This window comes from Vigna unguiculata, chromosome 10 (assembly GCF_004118075.2).
Source record: "Vigna unguiculata cultivar IT97K-499-35 chromosome 10, ASM411807v1, whole genome shotgun sequence".
NCBI classification, from domain to species: Eukaryota; Viridiplantae; Streptophyta; class Magnoliopsida; order Fabales; family Fabaceae; genus Vigna; species Vigna unguiculata.
Genome location: NC_040288.1, coordinates 37,664,233 through 37,688,140, shown reverse-complemented (window position 1 = coordinate 37,688,140; position 23,908 = coordinate 37,664,233). Strand labels below are relative to the sequence as shown.

Sequence of the window (23,908 nt, the reverse complement as noted above, 5' to 3'; positions counted from 1 at the left end):
CACTAATTGCATTTAATTACTCTTAATAGCTTATCATTCCTAATTTCTCCAGTACTTACCGTAGTTCACTTGGTAGAGGTGTCTTCTCCCCTAAATGCCGAGGTTATTACGGCTCCTTCAATATTCGTGTGTTATAGAATCTCCTGCGCCGAAGTATATTCGGACCTTATATTGGTATACTTCGCATGCTGGGACTTATTCGTCACTTCAAGACTTCAAGATGCCCACTTAGAAGTATCCCTTTCTCCCAATATGTACAAACTGAAACCGCTTTAATTTTTTTATTCAAAAAACTAATTAATTTTAGGACGAAAGGAGTGATAAATTCAAATGGAAAAATTTTGCGGAATGAGAGTCCATGCAATATTCAGTGTATGTCAAACTCATAGGACAACACAATGGATCCGAAACGATGTGGATTTGTTGTTTTTGCAGTTGTTTTGTTGTGATGGTTGTGTCGTTTTGTATTTGGATTTGAGATGAAAAAATCCAAAGTTGACATGCAAATAATAAAAGCTGTCCCTGCTTTTCAGATTTCTTCCGTCATAAGGTTACGTGAACAGAGACAATTACTGCCAACCAGAGAAGCCAATGGTAAACAGAGAGATAAAGTTTCCAACTTTCCAAATACCCTTTTCATCATTTAGGATAATGACTACAAATTAATCACTTGAAAACCATTTAAAGTATGCAAAAATGCAACAGTGGTATTATTATCTTAAATTAAGGTTTATGTTTCAAAATATTATGACTTGAAGGTTGTTGGTTCGAAAAAAGTTTATTCAATTAAAAAGAGGTAATACAGGAATAAGATCTAATAATGCAAAGAAGCACAAGAATGGAGAAAAATCCAAATATGCTTCCACATGTATAAGTGGAGCTAACAACAAATTTATTCCAGAAAACAAAATGTCCTATTTCTGCAAAATCCATTCTCATCAAGTTTCAATTGGGTACCCTCTGTGTTTAGGGATGAAATAGAAGCAGGACTTAGTCACGGAACTCATCCATGAATTTCTTATGGAACTCTGTCAAACGGGAAACAATGGCTGGAATCTTTTCTTCTTGTGGCAAAATGGTGCATCTGAAATGCCATGTGCCAGGAACCTTGCAAGAAAACAACAATTTACCAATACAATCAGTTTACAAATTATTACCAAAAAGATGGAAAATGCTACAAAAGATAAAACATAAACTAACCTGTCCAAAACCAGAACCAGGAACAACTACTACTCCTGTAGCATTAAGCAAGCGCTTGCAATAGAAGTTATCAGGTGCAGTTTTTGCCTCCCCTGCAGCTTTGATAGCCTTTTGGGATAGACGAATTTGGGGAAACAGATACATAGCCCCTTCTGCTTTGTTGCATGTTACACCCTCTAGCTTGTTGAATGCATCTTCTAGTGTCTGTTAACATTGAATTGGCGACAGAAAGTAAAGATTAATTGGTTAAGGTTCTTGATAAAAGTGATAATGGGATTCTAAAATTGTAAATATTTATTCTAGGGAATATGGTAGGCATTTCCACAGTGTGAGAGCCTTTCAAAATGAGAAAGTATAAAACTATGTTAATCAAATCCTTGCATGCATTGGGAGGAAGGGTTCCTTGGAGATGTTCTAAAATATTACTCTTGAAAGAGAATTAAAATGTTGTTGGTTGATTTTACTATTTCAAATTATTTCCTAGGTAACTAACCTTTGCACGCCTAGCAAGCGATGCCAGAATATTTCCCCTCTCAGCCATGAATGATTCATAGGACTCGTCTCCAACCTGCAGAAAATCATTGAATATTGAGTATGAAAGGCATCATTAATATCAAACTAGCAATGGAATGAACAAAATGGCAATTTTTTATGGTTAAAGTTCAAGCTAAGTCAATTTACCAAACACGAATTAAGGGTACTCCAGATATGTTAATTCTAGGTTGTATTCAATGTTCTTTGAATTATTCAAACTAAAGAAATATTCCCCCAAAAAGAAATTAGACTTAGAAGATGCAAGGAGTTAACCTTAGGTGGACTCATGACCAAGCTTGCAAGAATTTGACCAGAGATATTAGAGCAAAGGTTGACAGATGCCACTTTATATATTTGTTCCCTCACTTCTGCAGAAAAGCCAGTCACCTCCATATAACCTCCTCGTTTCCCACACTCCCCATGGTAGCCTAAGGTCAAAGAAAAAGGAATCTTCCATCAATATTGATCCTTTATTAGCATAAAATTCTATTCTGTATTGTTATTATAAACTTTGTACCAACTTACCTTTGGAGACTGATTGAAAGGATACTAAAGTGATGTCTTTCTCACCATATCCCATGGACCGAGCCACCTTCTTGAATGAGTGAAATTTCTTCTCAGGGACATAAACATTTTCTTGATATACCTTCAAAATGAAGTTCATGCATCAGAGTAGTATTATGATTGTCATGGTATATGTCATACATTTTCTTGATATATGTTGTGACAAAAAAAAAGATTGGCTAGGATCTAGTAACCTTCATTCCCTAGATTCATGAAGTGCAACCATGTTTTAAATAAATTTAATTGTGTCTAAGATTTTCAATAGTGATCCATTTACCTCATCAGCTAAAAGAACCAAACCTTCTTGCTTGGCAAAATCTACTATATGGCGCTGATTTTCCTCAGAAAGAACCTGGAGGCATGACAGAAAATCCATGTTACCAAATTTAACAAAAAAACTCTGCTTTCTAAGCATTAAGCAACATTCAATATCAAGATTTGATTATATCACACGAGAGATTATATCAGACAGCTAATTAAAAACTTAACTAAGCTTTCATCACATATCAATTTGACCATAAAAATTGAAATAAACTAAAAATAACTTGTAAGAGTTGTAAGTAATTATTAACCCCAATACTACATAATTTATTAGTAGCTCACCTGCCCCGTTGGATTTCCAGGATTTATAACAACTAAAGCCCTAACATTGATGCCCTTAGACTTGGCAGCGTCCAATTGCTTCTTGAGTTCAGGTATTTCCAATCCCCAACCGCTTGCTTCATTTAGATAATAAGGTACCTTTAGAAAAAAATACCAAAGTTAAACTAATACTCCAACCAAAGTATTATGTAAACTTTTACATAGACCATTTTTCTTATTTGTCCTTTCAAAGATGGCACATACAACCAACAAACATCATAAAAAAGAAAAGCATCAAAACATTGACCAAATTAAATTTTGCATTATGCAATTGTATGGAGAAAAAACTACCAAGAAGCCACCATGGAGGGCAATTGAGGCTGAGTATAGAGGATACTGTGGAATGGGACACAAAATAGCATCATTTTCCGACCTAATGAGTAGTTGCATCATATTATGGACCTGAAAACAAAGAAATAATTGTTTTTAAAACTTATTCAGATTATAAATGAAACAAACTCTCATAATCATCTAAAACCATATAGTAAATATCAACGGCAAAGTAGAGACATACTGCAGGGCTTGCGCCATCTGTCATGAAAATGTCATCAGGATTGGCAGGAAAACCATCACGCTCTTCAATTCCAGCAGCTATTGTATCACGCAGACCCTTGACACCCTGACATGGAAATATGAACAATTTCATGGCCCTGCCTCTTATAGCATAGAAATAAACCATATTTGATATCCCAATAGGTACCTGACTGTGGCTATATGCACCCGTTGCTCTACCAGGAATCTGTTCCACAATCTTCCAAGCTCGTTCTATTGCATCAGCACTGCAATATGCCAAAGGTCAAGTTAGAACTTTTATTCTGTTCCACTTGATAGTAAACTACAACATTACAAAACTGAACTAAAAATGCCAATGACTAAAAGAAGTTTGTTATACATTATAATCAAATTGAAAATACCACTCCAGTCATATGATTCATACTCTAATACATTTGTTACATCAAAAAAATCTTAGTTTGCCGGTACCTGAACAAACCCTGTGTTTCACTTTTGTCCAATATAGCTGGATGATCAGTTAATGCAAGAACCTGACAGAGATGAGATTGTCATAATAAGTATTGCTTAATCTGTATTTTGCTACATTCACTGCACAAAATTATAAACAGCAAACCTCTCGGAAAAAAGTTATTGGAGGCTGGCCAAGGGACTGAGGATTTCCAATGTTGCAGTAGAGTATCTATATTCAGAAAAAAAGAAATGTGAAGGATAGCCTAATTAATACATTTGATCCAAAGAATTAAGAATATAAAGAAATAGGTAATCATAGAAGGATAGCCTTGGGACATTAATTGGAGTTTTCACCCTATGATGGGAAATTCAGATGTTCAAGTTGTGGAATTAATCTATTACAACTTTACTAATACAAGATAGGACTGTCCGCTACACAGTGGGTTCACCCCTTGCATGAACACCATGCACATAAGAAGCTTTATAGAAGATCCCCTTACAAATCTTCCTGTGAGTTAAGAAAAACACAAAATCCTATTTCAGAAGTACCTCGTCAAATGGATGAGAACCGGGATTGGCCAGTAAGTCCTTTTGCAAATTCTGCAATATTAAGGCGTTGTAAGCAGAAAGTATTTGTAACAATTGTCCATAGAAAATTCTGAAGTGATCAATTTAAAGCTATATTACAGTAAAAGCCATGCCAATAATTTCATGTCAGAGATCACTGTCAACTTAGTTTACCAGTTATCAACTTATTTTGTCAATGCTAAGGTGTAAAATGTATCCATCTTGGAATAAACCAAGGCAAAAATACTTTTTACATTAATGGCCTAATTTGAATATGTACAGTCAAATCACAGTACCTGAGCAAGTGTGACAACCTCTCCTCTAACGGCGTACTCACATTTCAGAACCTAGACAACAAAAATGTATAGTTTCAAATTACCAAATAAAATATGAAAGTTGGTGACATAACAAACTTATCTGAAAGAACAAGAAACAAGTGGGGAAATATTCTAGCACACGATCACACTTTTTAAATAAATAAAAAGTTTCAAAATCCATTAAAACAGCCTAAACCATACCACAAAGATATATCCTCAATTGGAAGTACGGTGAAAATGAAAAAGAATCTCTTTTTGCTACTACTCTTTTCACCAAATCCCAGGGTTGAACACAATTAGAAAGTAATTCAACACTCAATTGGGCATATAATATAGAAAAATGAATGACCTATAACTAGGTCATCGGTCACACCACTAGACAGAAAACAACGCAGAAAAAAGATCAGTGTCAAACCTGACTCACGGATCAACAACAATAATAATTCGCAAGCCTTTAAAAAGCTATAATTAAATCAAAGGTCGATCCTTCGACAAAGAAAGACGTTACACAGCGCGCAAAAACCAAGAAAGAAAACCCCGAAAACACAAACTCGACGCCACGCTTTTGCCCAGATAAAAAAAACACGATCACACAGGGGCAAAGCTTGTAACTTTAGCACACCCAGAAATGAGAAAGCGAAAAAAGGACATGCATGATGGCAGTGAAAAGAGAATCTAAGGCAACACGGACCTTGGGGTTGATGTTTTGAGCAGTGACAGGGAAAGGCGAATCAGAAGCCATGGAAGAAAAGGGAGTAGAAAAGAAGAAACGATAGGGGGAAAACGGAGAGCGAGAAGAGAGAGAGGAAGAAGCAGGAAAGGGAGGGTGATTATGATTGTGATGATGATGACGATGACGATGAAGAAGAAATGAACGGTTGAAAAGGTGTCTGAATCTGTCTGCAGCGGTTCTCCGCATTGTGAGGGTTATATATACAAAGGGGAAGATGGAGATTTGACGGTCGGAATGTGATCACAAAGTTGAGAAGAGACAGAAGGCGCGTGCGTGTATCTAGAAAGAAACAATGTGTGACTTTGTTTGTTCCCTTGGAGAACTTTCCACCTCAAACCTCAAACCTCAAACATCCACGCAGCCCTGTCTGTCAAAATCTCAGCCCTCCATGCACTATAAGTAGAATTAAGTACTATACCTTCCTTTTTTCTCTTTGTGACGTGTTTTCATTTGATAAATTCTGTTGGATCAATTTTTACTGTAGCATTCATATCAATTATTTTTTTTGTTATGAATAATGACTTTTTTTTTTAATGCAGTGTAACGGAATAAAGTAAGAATTTTTCATCCAGACATCACGTGACTTTTTTCTATTCCCAATAGTACACTATTCCAATGGTATGTAATATATAAATTTAGATAAATGAAACTTGGAAGAAATATTTTTTTTAGGAGTAGACACGTTTTAAGGAGAATTGAATAGAGGAAATGTGGGAGTAAGAAAAATTTAAGAAGAAAGGAAAATAATGGTAGAAAAATTTGGAAAGTGTTTAGTATCATTGAAATTATTGAGTTTTGTGTAATGAATTGGGAAATTAACTATTCAGTTGACGAATTGGAAAAATTCTTTAAAAAATATGGAAAGGTAAGACAAAATTACAGAAAAATATTTTTGGATTAACATTTTTTTTTGTTTATAATTTATTATTATAATAGTGATGTTTATAAATTTAAATAAATTTTTAACTAATAAAATTAAAAACTGGTTTGAAATATTTTATTATCGTAGGATTTAATATATATATATATATATATATATATAATTAACATAATTAAATTTGGAAAGAAGTATATTAGAAGTAGATAATGAATGAATATTAATATACATGAAATTAAATTATTAGAGAAATCTATATCTTTTGATATTATGATCATTAAATAGATATTGTGTTTGAATGAAGTTACAAATCAATTATTTGAAGGGTAGTTTGTGTAAATTTTTCGTTTGGATAAAAAGTTTAATGTTGTTTTTATTAGTGTTTATGTTGACGTTTTAATATAAAAGTCGAGTATTTTTGCAACTGATAATTTGTGCAATATTCTTCTCACATATTTGATGTATTGAATCATGCATAATTTAGGGATTAATCACTCTAAGTGGATGTTAACATTTGAATGACTTTTTTTTTCATTTTATTTATGCATTGTAATACTTGGGTTATGTTATGCAACACTACGAAGGAGTTACAAAGTGCTACTCTTTTATTAATATTTCCAAATAATATCAATACTTTCAATTCACACTCATATAAATTAATATTATTTAAAATAATATTTTATTAGAAAAAGTTGACGTCAAATAGTAGTTATTTGGGAAAAGTAGTGTCAAAATAATTTTTTTCTTAATTTTATAGGATTGTAATAGGTTGGATTCATAAGAAATTTCACATCATACCAATGGAATCCGTGAAGATAAATTTGTATAAATTTAAGTAGATAGATATTATGTTTTTTTAAATAGAATTAGATGATAAAGTCAGTGAATTTAAAGATGAATCTCATGATAATTAATGAATGATTTGAGTGATATTGTAAACTAAAAAAGATTAAAGATTACTAAAATATCATTAATTATAAAAATAAAATTAAATGATTATTAAATGAGTTAAAAATATTAAAATTTAACAATATTTTAAATTGTTATTAATTATTATATAGTTTAATTATTATATACATGAACTATTACTAATAATAATAATTATTTTATCTATATTATTAATCATTATATTTTTAACAATTATTATATATATAAAAGGAGATATATTACTAATGGATATATTATTAATTAGTAATAAATATATAATTCACACCTATAATACCAGTTACGTAACCGGTGTTCACACACATAATATACGTAATCGATTTTATGCACTACTATTTTACATATGCCGGTAACGTAACTGATACACTCACGCGCACTCAATAACATATACTCCATAATTAAATTAACATGACTATATATATTTATTTTTAAGTTTAAGAACTATAATGTATTAAAGTTTGGAATATAAACGAATTTTAATTTATTATCAAAATCCAAGAACTAAAAATATATTTAATATTTTAATAATTATGTGTTGTAATTTTTAACATTTTCTAAATAGGAATTTTATTTATAAACAAACAACTGCTCATACTATAATTTTACTTATAATTACTTCAAAATATATAGACATTTTTTAAATAAAAACTTTTTATTCTTGCAAAATTAACTTCTTAAATTAAGCACTTTCCAAAAATTTAATTCTTTTGAATTTCTACACCTTACTTCGTTCTTCCTATATTGTTATTACTACAAATATTTTCATTTCTCAATTTTATTTTACAAATAACCATCATATTTATATACTTTTATTGAAACTTTTGTCCTCAACTTATTTAAGTTCTTACTTATTTTCCTCTAATTTTTCCTTCCTTCATAATTAAATAAAAAATAAATATATGAAAACCAAATTCGGAATTTAGTTTCTTGAGAATCGAATTCCAATTAATTTTCAACTGCAATTTGTCCAATTATATGTCAAAATTGGGCTCTTTGAAAACTAAATACTACCTACAATATGCTATTAAAGGAATTAAAAGAAGAGACCATACTAGTTAGGTCAAAATTTTCACAAAAGGACACTTACTCGAGATTTTGGATATTTTATTTGATCTTTATGGTACAATGACCACTTTTTTTTTTTTTACATAATTAACTAGTACCTTTTCAGTGCACTCAATGATGGATATTTCAAAATGTTTATACTTTAATATCATTTACATTTACCGATTATTTCCAAAATAGCAACACGGATTTTACTTTCAGCTTGGCGAATAAAATTAACTTTATGCATTACAATACATATTCCCTCACATGATGGCTTTGAAAAGAGTGAATTGAAAAATACGAAAATGATTCCATCTATGTAAAGAATGTACCATATTACTAGCTTTAGAGTATTTATATAAATTTGTAGTTTACATATAAGTACTTTTTTTTATAACTTAATTCGTTGATGAATAATCTATATCAAGAAATATAATTGACTATTTTAATAAAGTATCACCTCTTAGCTGTTTTTTTTATTCACATAGTTGAAACTCGATTTCTTTTAAAGAAAAAAAAAATCAAACTTTAATATTTCAAATTTATAAATTTTGATGATGAATAGGGTTGAATCATAATCCTCTTAACTTTGTTAACCTAACCTATGATAAGGTGGGATTAATATTTAAATTTAATAATCATTATTTTTTATGCTTTTGAGGGGGAGTGATAGATGAAATTTTGAATTGAATACTGTGGATTCGTAATCTGTGGATCAAATTACTTCGATGGTGGTTTGTAGTGTGGGAAATAAAATGTTGCATTTCATCTTTTTCTTTTCTTCTTTTGTCCAATTTCTGTCTCTGTTTTCTATGATTTTCTTAATGACTTCTTCAGAGTCCATAATTGACTTTTGTATATCAGAATTTGTACATTACTTGCCTTTGGGTCCACAAATCATAAAATGGGCACTGCCAAATTAATTGCCAACTTCTACAATCCAATAATATTCATTCTGCATAAAAGATATTTTATATATATTGTCAAAACCTATAATTTTTAATTATTGATATTTGTGAAAAAGATCAAAACCTATAAATAAGTAAAAAGAAAGAAACAAATACAAAAAACATGCATTTGATTTGATGCAAAAGAAAGGAGATGGTTGAAATATTGTATGCTATAACTTGTGATTATTGTAAAAAGAAAAAGTACTATTTAATAATTATTTGTTATATAGGGGTAAAATAATTAAAAAAAAACAGGGGAAGATAATATCAAATAAGAATAAATAATATTTGTAAAATAGAGAAAAAAAAGTTATCGTTTCTTAATGTAAATTTATGGTATATCTCCGACAAATGAACTTTGTAAGCTTTACTTAATTAAGAAATTTGTCTCATGGTTGTATAATACATATTTAATTCAAGAATTAAGGACAGATCTTATAATTATAGTCCAAGTTTGTAGTAATTTACAAGATGGATTATACCATTGTTTAGATATCATCAAATATTTATGTAGAAGTTGAATCCTACAAGTTATCCAGGTCAGGTCAGTAAAATGTAATTAGTGATTTCATGAATTTGGATTATCTACTGAATTTTGTTGTGTTGTTTTTTTATTGTGTTTTCATAATATATTAATTATTACTAATTTTGACGTTTTAAAATATATTAAAAAATATTTAAAATAACAACACAATGTATTTTTAATGTTCAACAGATGACAACACAACAACAAAAACCAAAAAAGAATATGGACTAGTGATTTCATAGAGTTAAACTTGTAACTGTTCTTGTGTAATTTTGGGAAGTGTATTCTCTTTTGATATTTTGATAGAAAATGGATAATATATTTATAACAATGTACTACTTAATTGACATATAATTGAAAGTTTTTAATTATTTATCTCACACTTTATTACATTGTTACATGGAAAAGGAAATAGTGAGTAAAGTAAACTAGAACTACAAAAGTAATAAGCTAAATTACTTTTTTTTTTTTCATTCGTATTTTTCTTTTCGTGATTTTTTTTATAATTTTAAATTTATATATTTGATTTATTTTTCAATATTTTGATAAAAAAATATTTTTCATTATAGTCCAATTCATCTTCTTCTACAAGAATAACCTTCTCTTATAGATGATTATCACATAGATCCACATTAGGTATTTTGTTATTTTTCGAGAGTAGCCTTTTCCTATAGGTAAGTTTAATTGGATAAACAATTGTCATGCATCAATTTTTCTTTTGAGGGAATATTATCGTAAAGATTTTACGGCTCAAACCTATACTAAAAGTAAGAAGTTTTTAGAACACTTGAATCTTGATTCATTAAATCTTGATGAATACGAGAAACCCAATAATATTATCTCTACAAATGCTATAATATCTCTTTTTAACTTTTAGATTTCAAAAATTTGTTGTTTAAATGGGAAAATAAATATAGCTTTTAAACAAAATGTGTTTGCTGATGAGATTAATCCAATATCTCAATGGATTAATAGCATTAAAGTTTAAAGATTTAAATATGTTTTTAGTCTTTTAACTTTGTGAAATTAAAATTAGTCATTATTTAAAAGTCTGACTCAATTTAGTCACTCAAATTTAAAAATACATAAATTTAGTTATTTTAACAAAAAAAGATTAAATTTATTTAACATTTGAAATATATTCTAATTAATATTGAAATAAGAATGTCTCAAACAATATAAATTCAAGAATAGTTAACTGAAATTGCTAATATAATTGATTACTTTACTGAACTAATCACTGATACATAGAAAATTAATTTTTTAAAATTCACTTAATTAATCGATTATATTATATACTTAATGAATTGATATGATCATAAAAGCAATGTTTCTTGTTAAGAATTTACCTAATTGATTAAAATGACAGTTTTGATAGATAAACATTTAAAAATGACTAATTACTCGTCAACTATCCTTAGTCCATTATGTTAAGATTAAAGTAATTTTAAAGACTTTCTAGCTTCACTTATAATAAATCTAGACTTAATTTCAACTAATTTATATTGAAAATGTCCTAACACTAACTATCATAACTATCAAAGACCTTTACCCATATTTGTTTATTTGAGCATAATCGTTCTTTAATTTAATTTTACTTGTCTTACCGTTAAATTGCATATAAATACCCAAAATATTTATTTATAAATGTCTCATCTTTATAACATACAAATTCTAAACAATCCACGAAACAAACCATGTCAGCATAAACAATTTTACATCATACATTCTATCAAGTTAATGTTTTTCTAACTTAAAATAATCTTCATAAACAATCAATGGCATATTCAATAACCTTACAATTTTTCCTTTCACTATAAATGCTTTAACTGACATGCAATTGTTTACCAAGCTGGCACAATATTCAAACAGTAGTTAACATATTCATTCTTCCTTCTTCTTTTTTCATCTGAAAAATTTGACATATTTTTCAAACCTTAATGTGTAGAAAAATTTCATAAACCAATAAAAAGTAGGTCAAAAAAATGAGCAAAATACATGTTAGAAGAGCGTGATTAAAAAGACAAGTTAAACATGAGTGTATGTTTGTATCACAGATTAGAATCAAACTGTACAGCTGCACTAGGCAACCAATCAGGGCCTTGGATAAAGGACTGCACAGAGAACTTATCTGCATCGCTGTCCGTGAGAGTGGGCTTATACCCGGCCCATTTGACCCTCTGGGACACGTCAGCTCCAGGCCCAGTATTCTGATACTCCGCGTAGAAGATGGTACTTGCAGGTTCCATATTAGCGACCCAACTCATCCACCCCACCGGATTCAGGAACGACCCAATCTCAGATTGCATGATGACGGTGGTGGAGAAATCTTTCCATGGCCTACCAAGGTATGTGGGAGCTGTGAGATTGTTTCCCAGAGGAGTGATCGTCGATTTCTGAACTATAATTCCAGTGTTCTGGTTAGGGTCTTTCTTTCCCTGAGCTGTGATGGTGTTGAACTGGTTTGGTAGGGGCTGTCTCGGCATTATTTTGCAATTTTGGAACACAACTGCAGCATTGCCGAAGATGAAGTCTATGGTGCCTGTAATGTCACAGTCACGGTAGAATTGGCGGTTGGAATGAGCATAGAGGGTGTCTTGGAAGCCATCAAAAGAGCATCTGAAGAACACAGAGCGATCTGACCCAGATCTTAATGCCACTGCCTGGTGTTTTGAAGCTCCTGCATTGTTCACAAACCCTATGTCTTTGGCTATGAATCCCTTGCCTTTAACAGCTGCGAAAAGTAACAAGTTCCTGTTAGTTTTATAGGTGGTGATATTCCTGTGTTTAATGCAAGAGTTATTAATTTGTTAATTTTTGTACAAACATCATCGTTTCAAGCGTAACAAAATAGGTCAACACCTAAATCCATATCTGTTGTCTGAAGACAGCATTTATGGATGTTGGATATGGGTGGATGTTGTTAGGTATGAGAAGGTAATGCAGACATCACATGGGAGGCCATGAATGATGCAGAAAACAGCATAATGCTTGATGGGTCGTGTTACTGAAAGAGCAGACAAACAGCCAATTGTGCGAGTGTCCACACATGATCACACTTCATACCATGTGGTTCGCTAACGCACTTGCCACATGCTTCTCCATCTACCTTTATTTTTTTTTTTTTCATATAAATGATGAATCCTCACAAATTCTATTTTATCTATTGATCACTCAAATTAATTGTAGCTATACCAATCAATTTGTTTTCATTTTCCATTAATCTTATTATGCACACAGAAAATAAAAAATCATGCCAAAGTATTGAAGGGAGAATAATCAAACCAAACTCCCAATAGAAAATTAGAATCATTCTAAACCTTTTCAAACATTGCATTAAAAACAAGGTAACTGGTGATAAAAAAAATGCAGAAAATAAAGAAAGAAAGAAATTATAAGTAAAGTGATTACCGAAAGTTGCAGTTTCGAAAGTCGGAGTTCCGTCCATGAAGTTCCGGCTACCGACGATGATGGTCTTGTCCTTGCCATCACCGTAGATCATCACATTCCACGTGTTCTTATCCAAATCGATGTTCTCCACGTAGCTCCCTTCCTTCACGTACACCGAGAATCTCTTCTCGCTCTTCTTCTTCACCCACTTCAGCGCCTCGCCGATGGTCTTGAACTGTCCACTGTCGTCCTTCGCCACCACAACATCCGGCGTCGAGTCGTTGTTCTTCTCCTCCAGCAGCCTTCGCTCCGCCGCGCCCAGCCACTCCGGGAACCCTAGCAGCCGCCGGTGGTGAATCGGCGCCTCGAACCGCGACAGCAATCCCAGGATCCTCGTCACGATAGCCAAGCTGTTGCTCGCGAACTCCGTGGAGTTCCTCATGGCGGTATCGATCTCCTGAAGAGCGCCGCGAGCTGCAGTGGAGTTCAGCTCGCCGAGCGCGTCGAGGCACGTGTCCTGGTCCGTGAGCGCCGCGCTGAGCCACGTCTCCACGTCGCTGACGCTCGCCGAAGAAACGATCCTTCCGGTGACGGTTCCGAGCGCGGAGATCGAGTCGTTGAGGCGGTCCAGCGCGTCGCCGATGACGGAACTGCAGACGTCGATCGCCTTCTGCAGACGCGCGTCGTGCTCCGCATTGGCGCGAATCTTGGAAGGGAAGCTGGAGAGCTTGGAGAGCTCGTCAATGGCGACGCGCAGCGAGAGCTTGAAGAGGAGCTCCGGGTCGGTGGTGTTGGATTCCGGTAACGAGGATATGGAGGTGAAGCAGGAGTTAGGGTAGCGAGTGGCGTCGCACACCGCTTTGAGTGACGCGGCCGGAGACAACTGAGTTTGCGGCGCCGAGTCAGATGAGGGCGAAGATTTGTTGTTGCGGTTGTGTATGACGACCCCTGCAACCGCAGCGATGATGACCGCAATTAGAACGATGGAAGACACTGTGATGATTATGATGCGCTTACGTGTCTTCTTCTGATAGGCTTGCTGCTCCAACTCGTCAACTTTGCCGTAGCCTTTGAATGACTTAATTGTATCCATTCTTAGGATCTGTTTGGTTTGCTCACACTACCCACTCTCTACTCAAAAATGGCTCTTTCTAGCTTCTATACTTTCCCTTTTATATCGAACTTTGGTGGCATTTCATAAGAGAAAAAAAAAAACACAAATAAAATACCCGTTACCTAGTCCTATGATTCAACGTGTGACACTTTAGATTTACGTGGAATGTTACTATTTTCACTTTAAATAAATTAGTAACACATGACAAGATTTTTTTATTTTATTTTTTTACTTTACTTTATACCGTGGGAGCTTTTTATTTGAATTTAATGGTTATTTTTTATTTTTATGCTTTGGGATAAGAATGTGAAGAGTGAGTGCCTTTTCCACAATGCTTCTTTGCTAAGATTCAGAGCAATCAGCATCTAAGAACAAATTCATTTTTTTATGCAGAATAAACATTGGAAAGGTTAGCACTCACAATCATGGTGTTTCGTGGGTTCATTGCATTCCTATTAAAAAAAAAACTTTTACTTAGAAGTGTTTTATCGTCTTAAGTTTCAACCAACAAAACCCAAACATTTTTCCAACAATCCATGGTTCGGATTTGCAAAATTAAACTATGTAGTGCATTACAACATTATGTAGTGAGGTTCTTGTTGGATTCTTAAATCGAATACACGGTTTGGAAACGGTATTGTGGGAATCTAAGAGAATAAAACCACACGGTTTCCTTATTTCATTCTTCACACTGCATCTCTGAGCTGTGTTTTATGGTTCATTCATTCCCCAACTGTGTGTACACTGAGAAGACAGAGACCTTTTCTTTTATTTATTTTTTTAAAAAAACGCAGTATGTTTTAGTCAAACCATCAAACAATCATTAAAAATAAAGAAAGAGCTCGTTTTAAAAATAATATTTATTTTTCGCTTACTTATTTTTCAGATGTAAGATGTTGGATATAATTACACGAAACCTAACACCTAACAACTAAAATTATATTTAACAAGCCTCAGATATTTAAAATGATAATTTAAGAGAACATTTTATTTATTATTGAATATGGCAATGATTTGCGCTGGCATGTGGCAACTATCCGGTAATCGCGCCATTCGCATACGGTTTGTTTGATTGTTTTTTCTTTCCTCGTCTCAACAAATGTTGCAAATGTGTGTTCCCATGAAACTGCAACTTCAAAATATACATGGATAAAAAAAAATGAAAATCAAGTTTTTTTTTCTGCAGCCTATAATCACTTTTAAATTGAAGCAGATCAAATGAAGAAAACAACGTTATTGAAATACTTTAAATCAAAGAGTTACATTCATTTTGCAATGTAAAGAGCATTGTATAGTCCCAGATGTTTAATTCAATGGGAACTTCTCCTAAGTTTCATTGCTGTTAACAAATGACAAGTTTATTTGTAGTTGTTAAAATTTAAATGTGAAAAAGTTCTTAGTATATCTCATATATTTATATTTTGTTGTACCTTCTTGCTATTTTGCACTGAAAAAAAAAACCGGTTTTTCAAACGATGCATTTGAGAAATGTGACAAAAAACGCTAGCATTTACCCACAGCCGAATTTGGTTGCGTAGTGTTTGGGTATGGGCTAGTCCTAATTAAGTATTTTGCTATCTAGACTCCCATTGTCACTAAGTACACCTCCCACTGACATAAAAAAGCCTAAAATACCTTCTCTCACTTTATCACATATCGCTGCTACCACTGCTATTGTGGCTGTCATTCGAGAATTTACTTGAAATATCATATACTACATATATTTGAATTTGGATTTCATATTTGTAAAATAAAATTTAATTGAGATATCTATTTAAAAATTATGAATTTAGTAATGATATATATATATATATATATATATATATATATATATATATTAATGGAATTTGGTTTTAAATATAATTTACTGTGATAGCACGAATTTAATCAATATAATTTTTATTGAGAAACAGTGGTATACTTATATAATTTTAAAAAATGATTTAAAAGTCATTTTGATTATATATATATATATATATATATATATATATATATATATATATATATATATATATATATATATATATATATATATATATATATATAGAAAGCAGACATAAGAAGATAAAATAAAAATGAAAAAACTAAAATTAAAATTAACGTTTTTATATCTATAATGTAAAAGATAGTAATGTTCAGTTCAATAGTGAATCATACATTGAATCGAACAATAATTTAAGGAATAAATCTTAATATTATATAAAATTACAAATTTATATCTAATCTAATTTTATAAAATATAAACTTAGAAATTTAAGTTCAATTTTAGTTTATAAAGTTAACTTCTAAAATGAAATATTAATCCAACTTGTATGTTGTATATCATTTATGTAAGATGTTCATGAATAGATAAATACTAGTTCAAGCAAATATTATCGGAGATTGTAGTCTTCTAAGAAAAAAAAAAGATATTAATAAATGTGTGTTCAAGTACTACATTTAATAAAAATAAACAAGGTAAATAACATGTAAAAAAAAAATAGTCCAAGCATGGTCTAAGGATATTTAGAGAAATGTCTCCATGACGAGAAAACAATAGATTAATCATGAAATCAAATTTGCTTCAATTCAAGCTATACTTTTTATTAAATTAAGAGTAGGTCCAAATTTTATGCATTTCTAAATTAAGTGGAGAAGAACTTCTCACCTGTACATTCCATAAAATTTGGCTTAGTTCCTTAAAATTAGCTTTATTTCCATTGGAGAACACAACATTCATTTTTGCATACTGTTGTAGCTTTATCACCAAACCTTTCATTGTTGGAAACTTCATTGATGGCAACTTCTGGATACCTAATACTATTGTCCCTTTCACCTCTGGACCTTTGAGAAAAATGAAAAAAAGAAAAAGATATGTATTGTTTGGTAATAAATGTTGGTTAATAAAATTTTAAAGCGTTTTAGCAATTGGGATATGATGTTTAGACACAAATGCTAAAACAAGTATTTGAATATTTGGTGCCTCATGTATTTAAATGTGTCTGAGTGTAGATTTGGGTTCAAAACAGATATAAAGTGGCAAGATTTTTACAACTAAATATTATACGTCTATTTCTTTGTGCGATTTTGTTCAATGTTAGAACAAATTGTTTCTCAGATATATATTCAATCATTTTTACTTAATATTAATATTTTTATTTATTATTTATTTTTATCATATGAAGTATTGTTTTAGTGTTTTTTATATGATTATTTTACTTTTTTTAACTCATTCTCAATAGGAAAATGATATAGTGACTACTATGATCAGTTATGGATAATGATTCAACAAGGTTATTAGGATCAGTTCTACCCTCAACAATGACTACTATGGTAAGGGAGTTTTTTGCATAAATGTTGCAATTTTGCAATACTGTAGCAGCATCATTGCAAAGATAAAATTCACTATGTCGCACGCACGTACACGTACACACGCACACACACAATTGCCTGTAGAATTGCTTTCCCGTATGGATACATAATATGTCTTGATAACTCTCAAAACCGCATTTGTAAAATACTGAGCGATCTGAGGCGGAAAACAATGTCACTGCTTGTTGATTTGCTGCTCCTGATATATTCCTAAATGTGATGTCTCGAGCAATAAATCCATCGCTCTTAGAAGTTGAAGAAAAGAAGATGATGAAATTTAGTTATTTTTTATTCTTCTTAAGACAAAAAATAATAACTATCCAAAATAATAATTACATCAATTTAGTTGATAGAAACATAATTAAAAAACACATGCTTACCAAAAGTGGTTGTATCGTAGGTTTGGAAGCCTCCTACATAACTTTGGTTATTTGTGATTATGATTTTTCCAATACGGTCTCCCACAAGCATTATTAGTTGATTTTACCTCAACTATTTCATCGTACACTTCCCTTAATGTATATCACATACCTTCTATTGTTACTCTTTGGAGTAGGGTCAAAAGTTGCTTTCACACTTGTGAAGTTTTTGAAACCATCTTTGGCTACAATCACATTAGCTTTAGAAGATACTAAATATGATTGTAGCAACAAATATTTGTCATCTGACTTCACCCATGTAGGGTTGGTCAATTCACAAGGTTCAAGGGTTTGGCTAGAGCAAGAAATACAAAAAAAATGAAAACAAAATCAGTAGAAAGGAATAGGATGCCATGATAACCTTAATAATGTCAACTTGTGAAGAAGTATGAGTATAAGGGTTTTGTGTAGGAAGAAGTATTTTGGCCAAGGTATATATAGTTTGTACAGTTTCAAACACATTGCATTCTGAAATGATTCTCTCCTAGAATGCAAATTTTGTTCATTAGTATCTTAAGTAAATAATGTATAGACATTGCACACTGGTATTCAAAATATATAATAATATTCAAAAACAAGTTTTACGGAATAAAAAATATATAAACATATTTCTTTAAGAGTTCAGACTAGAAAAAAATACCATTTATACGGCTACAACAACAACTTTAAAGGTAACCCTTTATCAAACATACTAACCACTCATACCTTCCCCTCAATCCCACAACTTTAACTATGGACTTCTCATCCTTCCAAAGTGCCTATAAACCTGCACTTCATTTGCTCCCACCAAAATGGTGATCATCGCAAAAAAACACGACACAATATCACAAAGTGCCTCTGGATAGTGTTGGAGTCAAGACCAGTGTTTGCATATTCTACATAGAACAAAGTGTCATCAAACTCAGGCTTACCTTCCCAATCCATCCAACTAGTAGGACTGATGAAACTATAGGAAGGTTTTCATGAACATTGTTCTTGAGTACTTTTTCCAGGGTCTACCAAGGTATGCTTTCACGAAACTAGGGTTGCAACCTGGAGCACTAGTGACCTCCGAGTTGTGGATGATGATTTCACTATGGTTCTCAGGATCAGTTCTACCATGAGCAGTGACTACTATGGTCAGGGAGTTTCTTGCATAAATGTTGCAATTTGGCAATACTGCAACAACATCACTGCAAAGATAAAATTCATTGTGTCATACGTACGCACGCACGTATGCGCAACGTATGCACACACGTAGGCATGTGCACATGCACACGCACACACACACACACACACAATTCTCTATAGAATTGCTTTCCCATATGAATACATAATGTGTCTTTATAACCCTAAAAACCACATTTGTAAATTACTAAGTGATCTGCGGCAATGGAAAGCAATGCCACTGCTTATTGATTTGTTGCTCCTGCAATATTTCTATATGTGATGTCTCGAGCAATAGATCCATCACCCTTAGAATGAGATTTTTGAAATAAAATTTTCCGGATACATCAATTGCATTTTAGAATAAGCTTTTGGAAATAAAATTTTGAAATAAACTTTTCAAAATGTTTTGAATTAAATTTCTCAAAAACATTCTCACATGAAATAGGTTTTGGAAAAACCTTTCCGGGACAAACTTTTTTCCACATTCTCTCTTTTCATTGCAACTTACTCCCCCTAATTTCTTCTTCTGCAACAACAAAAGTGAAAGAGACTATGAAAACATAATGAATTTATTTGACTCTTTAATAAATTTATTTAACAAATTTAACTAAAATAATACATCTTACATAAACATGGAAAATAAGGGAAGAAAAGTTACATGAAATAACAATTATATTGATTCTACATTAAAAACTTGGAACATATTTAAGCTTGACAAATACTAATTCATAAGCAATAACAATAATTTAAATATAAGAAACACTTTTTATTTAATTTAAAGTCTAGAGTTGAAAGGAAGACCAATATTATGTATCCATGAATTATTATCAATACAATTTTCAACAGTAAAAGGCTAACCCTTCCAGTTGACTCTAGGGATAGTGTTGGAGTCAGGACCAATGTTTGCATATTCTACCCTGAGCAATGACTATTATGGTAAGAGAGTTTCTTGCATAAATGTTGTAATAATGCAGCAACATCATTGCAAAGATAAAATCCACTGTGTCGTACGTACGCACGCACGTGTGTACGCACGCACACAATTCTCTATAGAATTGCTTCCCCGTATGAATACATAATGTGTCTTGATAATCCTAAAAACCACATTTGTAAAATACTGAGTTTCTTGATCTGAGGTGGAAAGCAATTCAACTGCTTATTGGTTTGCTACTGCTGCAATATTCCTATATGTGATGTCTCGAGCAATAGATTCATCACCCTTAGAAGCTGAAAAAAAAGAAGAAATTTAGTTATTTTTTCTTTTTTCATATACAAATAGATAAATAATAATAACAATCCAAAATACTAATTAAATCAATTTATTTTATAGAAACAAAATTAAAAAACATATGCTTACCAAAAGTGCTTGTATCATAAGTTTGGAAGCCTCCTACATAACTTCAATTACCTGTGATTATGATTTTTCCAATACCGTTTCCCACAAACATTATATTGGATGATTTTATCTCAACTATTTCATCGTATACTCCACCCTTAATGCATATAACATACATCATATTATTGCTCTTTTGGAGCAGAGTCAACAACTGCTTTCACACTTGTGAAGTTTCCATAACCATCTTTGACTACAATCACATTAGCTTTAGAAGATACTAAATATGATTGCAGCAACACATGTTTTTTCACCTGACTTCACGCATGTAGGGTTGGTCAATTCACAAGGTTCAAGGATTTGGTTAGAGCACGAAATAGAAAAAAAAAATAAAAACAAAATAAGTAGAAGGGAATAGGATGCCATGATTACCTTAATAATGTCAATTTGTGAATAAGTACGAGTACAAGGGTTTTGTGTAGGAAGAAGTGTTTTGGCCAATGTATATATAGCCTAACTCCTCATTAGTTTGTATAGTTTCAAACACATTGCATTCTTAAATGATTCTCCCATATAATGCAAATTTTGTTCACTAGTATCTTTAAGTAAATAATGTATAGTAATGTGACATTGCACACTAGTATCTATTGTAATGTGGAATTCTTATAAGACTCTACAACTTTTGCATTTGAGATGATTTTGAGATATTATTCGAGTTTTGTGTTTAAACATATCATGAAAGCTATGCAGTCAACAATAACATTTTGAAAGAGGTTAATATACATACAAACAAAGAAAGGAAAAGACAACACAATATACTTGAACAAAAATTTCATATTTAAAAAGTGAACTATATTTTAAATATTTTGATCTAAATCATGTCTTTACTAGAAGAGGGAAAAGACATGTCCAGAAGAATTATCTGATATGTAATGTTGTTTTGCAAAATAATGTTTTGCAAAATGGGTGTTGAACTTTCCTAATTAATTAGCCATAAGCAACAAGGGGAAATAGTACCTTTAAAAGTAAATATTTACCTATAGCAACAAAAGCTATATTTACTGTCATTAAACTTTCATTTAATTCATCACTTTTATAAAGTTATAATTTCATCATTGATTGTTTGGATATTCAATTTATCTATGTTCCTATTATGACTTCATTCAACTACATTGCATCAACATATCTACTAGTGAACTTGGAGTTGTGGATGATGATTTCACTGGGGTTCTTAGGATTAGTTCTACCTTAAGCAGTGACTACTATGATAAGGGAGTTTCTTGCATAAATGTTGCAAATTTGCAATACTGCACAACATCATTGCAAAGATAAAAGTCATTGTGTCGTACGTATGCACGCACGTAAGTATGCACACGTACGCACGCACGCATGTGCATACGCATATACGCATGTACGCACGCACGCACACAATTCTCTATAGAATTGCTTCTCCGTATGAATACATAATGTGTCTTGATAACCCTAAAAACTGCATTTGTAAAATACTGAGTGATCTGAGGTGAAAAGCAATGCCACTGCTTATTGATTTGCTATTTGCTACTCCTGTAATATTCCTATATGTAATGTCTCGAGCAATTGATCCATCACCCTTAGAAGCTGAAAAAAAGAAGAAGAATAAGAAAAAAATTAGTTATTTTTTCTTTTTTCATATACAAATAGATAAATAATAATAATTATCCAAAATACTAATTAAATCAATTTAGTTTATAGAAACATAATTAAAAAACATATGCTTACCAAAAGTGGTTGTATTGTAGGTTTGGAAGCCTCCTACATAACTTCAGTTACCTATGATTATGATTTTTCCAATACCATCTCCCACAAACATTAAATTGGTTGATTTATCTCAACTATTTCATTGTACACTCCACCCTTAATGCATATCACATACCTCCTATTGTTACTCTTTGGAGTAGAGTCAACAACTTCTCTCACACTTGTGAAGTTTCCATAACCATCTTTGACTACAATCAAATTAGCTTTAGAAGATACTAAATATGATCACAACAACAAATGTTTTTTCACCTGACTTCACGCATGTAGGGTTGGTCAATTCACAAGGTTCGAGGATTTGGTTAGAGCACGAAATACAAAAAAATGGAAACAAAATAAGTAGAAGGGAATAAGATGATATGATAACCTTAATAATGTCAATTTGTGAATAAGTACGAGTATAAGGGTTTTGTGTAGGAAGAAGTGTTTTGGCCAATGTATATATAGCCTAACTCATCATTAGTTTGTATAGTTTCAAACGCATTGCATTCTCAAATGATTCTCCCCTAGAATGCAAATTTTGTTCACTAGTATCTTAAGTAAATAATAATGTATAGTATGTAGTTAGAGAAAGTTGTGATTCTAATTATTAGAACCAATACCAGAGATATTATGTGAATATAATATTATTCCAATATCCCTAATATTTTGTCCGTGTATGTGCAGCCATCATTATCAATTATTTCATGTATTATTTATTGTATTCAATGATGACTTTATTACAGAAATTATGATTGTACTGTATTGTGTTTATATAAACACAACATCCATCTGCAATACAAATGTACAGATTTGCACGACAATATTTCTCCATTTTATCTTTCTAATGTGACATTGCACACTAGTATCTATAGTAATGTGGAATTCTTACAAGACTCTACAACTTTTGTATTTGAGATGATTTTGAAATATTATTCGAGTTTTGTGTTTAAACATATCATGAAAGCTCTGCAATCAACAATAAAATTTTGAAGGAGTTGAATATATACACAAACAAAGAAAGGAAAAGACAACACAATATACTTGAACAAAAATTTCATATTTAAAAAGTGAACAATATTTTAAATATTTTGATCTAAATCATGTCTTTACCAGAAAACGGGAAAGACATGTCCACAAAAATTATCTAATATGTAATGTTGTTTTGCAAAATAATATTTGGGACGCATCTAAAACTCTATATCCTATCTTTTATTCCTCGCCAATACAAATAAAATTCAAATTTAATGTTTGTGCTTTGTAAGCATGTTATATAATATTTTTGGTTTCTTAAAAGAGGAATGGACGTTGAACCTTCCTAATTAATTAGCCATAAGCATAAGGGCGAAATAGTACCTTTAAAAGTTAATATTATCTATAACAACAAAAGTTATATTTAGTTGTCATCAAACTTTCATTTAATTCATCACTTTTATAAAGTTATAATTTCATCATTGATTGTTTGGATATTCAATTTATCTATGTTCCTATTATGACTTCATTCAACTACATTG

General features: G+C 31.6%; 2 protein-coding genes across 2 annotated transcripts; both read right to left on the bottom strand.

The window, feature by feature from the left end:
• Positions 1–762: 762 nt before the first annotated feature.
• Positions 763–5,889, bottom strand: LOC114167113 (alanine aminotransferase 2-like). The gene is made up of 15 exons (XM_028052073.1): positions 5,479–5,889; positions 4,767–4,817; positions 4,453–4,503; positions 4,067–4,132; positions 3,922–3,983; positions 3,641–3,719; positions 3,455–3,559; positions 3,232–3,342; positions 2,902–3,039; positions 2,576–2,650; positions 2,260–2,380; positions 2,008–2,162; positions 1,694–1,768; positions 1,201–1,404; positions 763–1,107 (listed from the first exon to the last, which is right to left on the bottom strand). Exons 1-15 carry the CDS (start codon positions 5,704–5,706, stop codon positions 991–993), a joined length of 1,638 nt encoding a protein of 545 aa, XP_027907874.1. The 5' UTR covers positions 5,707–5,889; the 3' UTR covers positions 763–990.
• A 5,876-nt stretch (positions 5,890–11,765) lies between these two features.
• Positions 11,766–14,463, bottom strand: LOC114166866 (pectinesterase 3). Its single transcript, XM_028051741.1, has 2 exons — positions 13,277–14,463; positions 11,766–12,599 (listed from the first exon to the last, which is right to left on the bottom strand). Exons 1-2 carry the CDS (start codon positions 14,346–14,348, stop codon positions 11,917–11,919), a joined length of 1,755 nt encoding a protein of 584 aa, XP_027907542.1. The 5' UTR covers positions 14,349–14,463; the 3' UTR covers positions 11,766–11,916.
• Positions 14,464–23,908: the final 9,445 nt, after the last annotated feature.